Below are 3,312 nucleotides of genomic sequence, written 5' to 3'. Positions count from 1 at the left end.
ACGCTCGATCTAAGCGAACTATATAGACACTAGAAGATTTACCTCGCACTTGTATATTAGACCTTAGAGGAAATTAGGACCAGAATTTTCCATTGGTCTAATCCTCATATACTAATAGTTATCATAATATTATACGTGCGGCACTATTACCGATATGATAGGAGCAAGAATATATATCGCTACTTTATTAAACTGAAAGTTGGTGTCACTCAAAATGCAAAATCCGATTTGATTCCGGAAACCACAAATAAATCCTGTAAGATTCAAAAAAGACAAACTTAAAGCCGCATAAGATTGGGAAAAGAAACATACTGATGTACATAGTAAATTGTTGACTTCTAAAAGGTGTTATTTGAGTGGAGGAAACCGATAAGTTAACGTCAATATACACAGAACCATACGAAGTTGCCTTGAAATTGATGCCGAAGCATATCGACTAAAACTATCACCAGAGTTGAGTTTCACTTACGATTTTAGTCCTACTGGCAATTTCCTATATACCGAAACAAACAAGTGCCTTATTGACGAGGGGGAAATAGTACCACTTGAAAACTTACACATAACTAAACTTTGTAAAAAAACCCGTATAAATAATGGATGGAAAATCAAACGGGTACGACTCAACAAAATTTCATTGATCAAAGTTCAGCGAAATCAACGAAGGGGAACCAAGTATATTTGAAAACAAAAACAAATACTCATGTCTCTCCCTAAGAAGCGTGTAATTGACATATCGAATTTCGGGGACGAAATTTCTTAACTTGGAGAGAATGTGTCATTCGTGACAAAACCGTGTACACCTTAGTATTCACATATCGAATAAGCGATTACCGCATACTGTGTAACGAACGAACGAATGAATAACCAAATGGGTCTGCTTATGAACCAGATATCTTGGGGGGGGGCATCTATATGTGATATACATATATTATATGCCAACATATTGATATTATGGCTTTAGTATAATAGCAAACCAGTTAAATGAAAACATTCTTTTTTAACTACCCACTATGACTTTAAACGCGAAAGTTAGTTCCAAAACAAGCATTGTATCATCCGTTAAGCCGAAAATGACTTACAAAACACTTATTTGGGATGTTTTAAGCAATCCATGAAAATATTTTCGATTTTTACAAACAAATGGTATGTTTTTGCTAAATTTACAGGCTGTTGATACCCTTTACTCACATTTATTACTCTATAAAAGGAAATGGTTACCCTTTTACCATGGTTTTTGAAATGGATGTGGCTAAAACATATTTTTTATTACCATATAGTTGAATTGACAACACTTTCATAAAGGTATGTGGTTCTTTCTACCCTTTAGCCACACTTATTGGTAAAAATGCTTGGTTCCACTGTGAAATATTGGTACCCGTTAGCCACACATGTTGGTACAATCACTAAAATGTGAGTTTGGCAGTAAGATACTAACATTGACTTGACTACGACCACGCATTTTTTGTGAGTGGTGAAAGCCCTTTTCTAGCATGGTTAGTTAGTCTAACGCCCCGGTACGGCCTAAATCATGCTGAACCCCCTCCGCGTCTTGCCATTCCAGTACTTGCTAATGATACAAAATCTTCATGCTGTCATGCTACGCTACATTCATAACTTTAAAAATTAAGGTAAACTGTTAATAACGTCGATCAATTTTTATTAACCCCTCAATATTTCTATTCGTGTTCCACGCGTCCCCTACCTTAGACAACGTATCAAACCATTCTATCTACCTTGTGCGTGGCACAATTCAGGCTTCACCGGAGTAGGGTTGCACGTGCTCGCATCTGCATCATTGGCCCATTTTAAGTTCATGTTTGAGCATTTGGGGAAGCCCAATCTCTCAAACTAAATGCCACTAAAAATTTTTGCTTAGCAAATATGGCTTAAACAAGGTCCCATATTAGTGGCGCAAAAGATAATTAAATGTGCGTGACAAAACATATAACGTAATTTTATCACGCTACTTTATTTTAACTAGCATAATAGTTATGATACAACTTTACATGTAGCGTAATTTGAAAAAAATTAACGTAACTATTATTAGATTAGTTCATTTCATTTTGTTTTGTAGGGTAATTACTCTATTATAGAGTAATTACTATTTGCCGGTACATGTTTTTCTTCATATAATTCACGCATTTGGTAAATTAAAATCCATTTGTATTTGGTCCATAATATATATATATATATATATATATATATATATATATATATATATATATATATATATATATATATATATATATATATATATATATATATATATATATTAACGAATGATTAGGCTATAAAATATCTTGTTCATTAATTCTCATGGTGCAGAGAGTTTTTAGCATGCTTAATTTCTCTTTATATTGGAGGTGTAAACAGAATAAAATCATAACCAAAATGGCAAACAAAAATTTGGGTATCTTCATCCTCATAGCAACTGGAACCCTAGTCGCTCAAGCTAGTTGTGTTCAAGCAGCGGAAGATGTTCCGCTAAAACCTCAACATTTTACACAAACGGATGTTCCACTAGTAAATAAACGTTTTGCACTGACAGCTGCGGCATGTTCTGAGGCAAAGGAGTATTTTGTCGGAGATGATAAAGGTTGGGAGCAACATGTTGATTACAAAGCTTGGGTGGCCGGGAAGGATTTCCGGGTTGGAGACACGCTCGGTATATTCTTAATTAATCTTTATACATGTCCCGCTCAAATTTTATAATATATAAATATGTACGTTTTATAACCAGTTAAATTATAATAATTGTTGACGCAGTGTTCGAATTGAAGCATATTAACCATAATATCTTGGTAGTAGATGAAGACGGGTATAACAAATGTTGTGGTGCATCACGTGTTGTGGATGTTCGTGAAGTTGGAATACATTCCATACTCTTGACTTACCCGGGAACCTTTGGTTTTATTAGTAACGTTGGAGAGGATTGTCCGAATGGCATGAAGATTCTTGTTACTGTCAAGGCTAAATGAAATTCTAAATACTTATGAGAGAGATGATAAGTTGTTATGTTCTCGTACGTGATATATATATCCTTTTCCCTTTGTTGATTGTTAGTAATTGTTTATCTTGGTTAGAGCCAATTCGTATCATGAACTTCTTGTTTCGATCAACAATAACACTTGTAAGTTTAAAGTGGATTGGAAAATAATATGATAGTATAAATAAGATTTTCCATGTTCAATATTAGTTGTTTAGATTTTCTAGCAAGCTAAGTTTCGTGTTAAAATGTCCGAACAATTTATGACACTTTTACCGATGATAACTACAAAATTTTAACTCCTTCACGTATAAGAACGTGTGTTG

General features: G+C 34.1%; 1 protein-coding gene across 1 annotated transcript; it reads left to right on the top strand.

The window, feature by feature from the left end:
- The first annotated feature begins 2,391 nt into the window (after positions 1–2,391).
- LOC143605051 (mavicyanin-like) lies at positions 2,392–2,978 on the top strand. Its single transcript, XM_077081310.1, has 2 exons — positions 2,392–2,665; positions 2,767–2,978. The coding sequence occupies exons 1-2, from the start codon at positions 2,392–2,394 to the stop codon at positions 2,976–2,978; spliced, it is 486 nt and encodes a 161-aa protein (XP_076937425.1).
- Positions 2,979–3,312: the final 334 nt, after the last annotated feature.

The sequence above is a fragment of the Bidens hawaiensis genome, unplaced genomic scaffold, assembly GCF_021521415.1.
Source record: "Bidens hawaiensis isolate Kalapana, Puna unplaced genomic scaffold, B.hawaiensis_p1.1 tig00067774_1, whole genome shotgun sequence".
Classification (NCBI taxonomy): Eukaryota; Viridiplantae; Streptophyta; class Magnoliopsida; order Asterales; family Asteraceae; genus Bidens; species Bidens hawaiensis.
Note: the sequence above shows the minus strand (reverse complement) of the source record. Positions and strands in the feature narration are given on the sequence as shown.

Bases quoted from the DNA above. Each gene is read 5' to 3' on its own strand.
- LOC143605051 (XM_077081310.1), top strand. From the start codon at position 2,392: ATGGCAAACAAAAATTTGGGTATCTTCATCCTCATAGCAACTGGAACC. The intron at 2,666-2,766 runs GTATATTCTTAA...TTGTTGACGCAG, and splicing joins CCGGGTTGGAGACACGCTCG to TGTTCGAATTGAAGCATATT.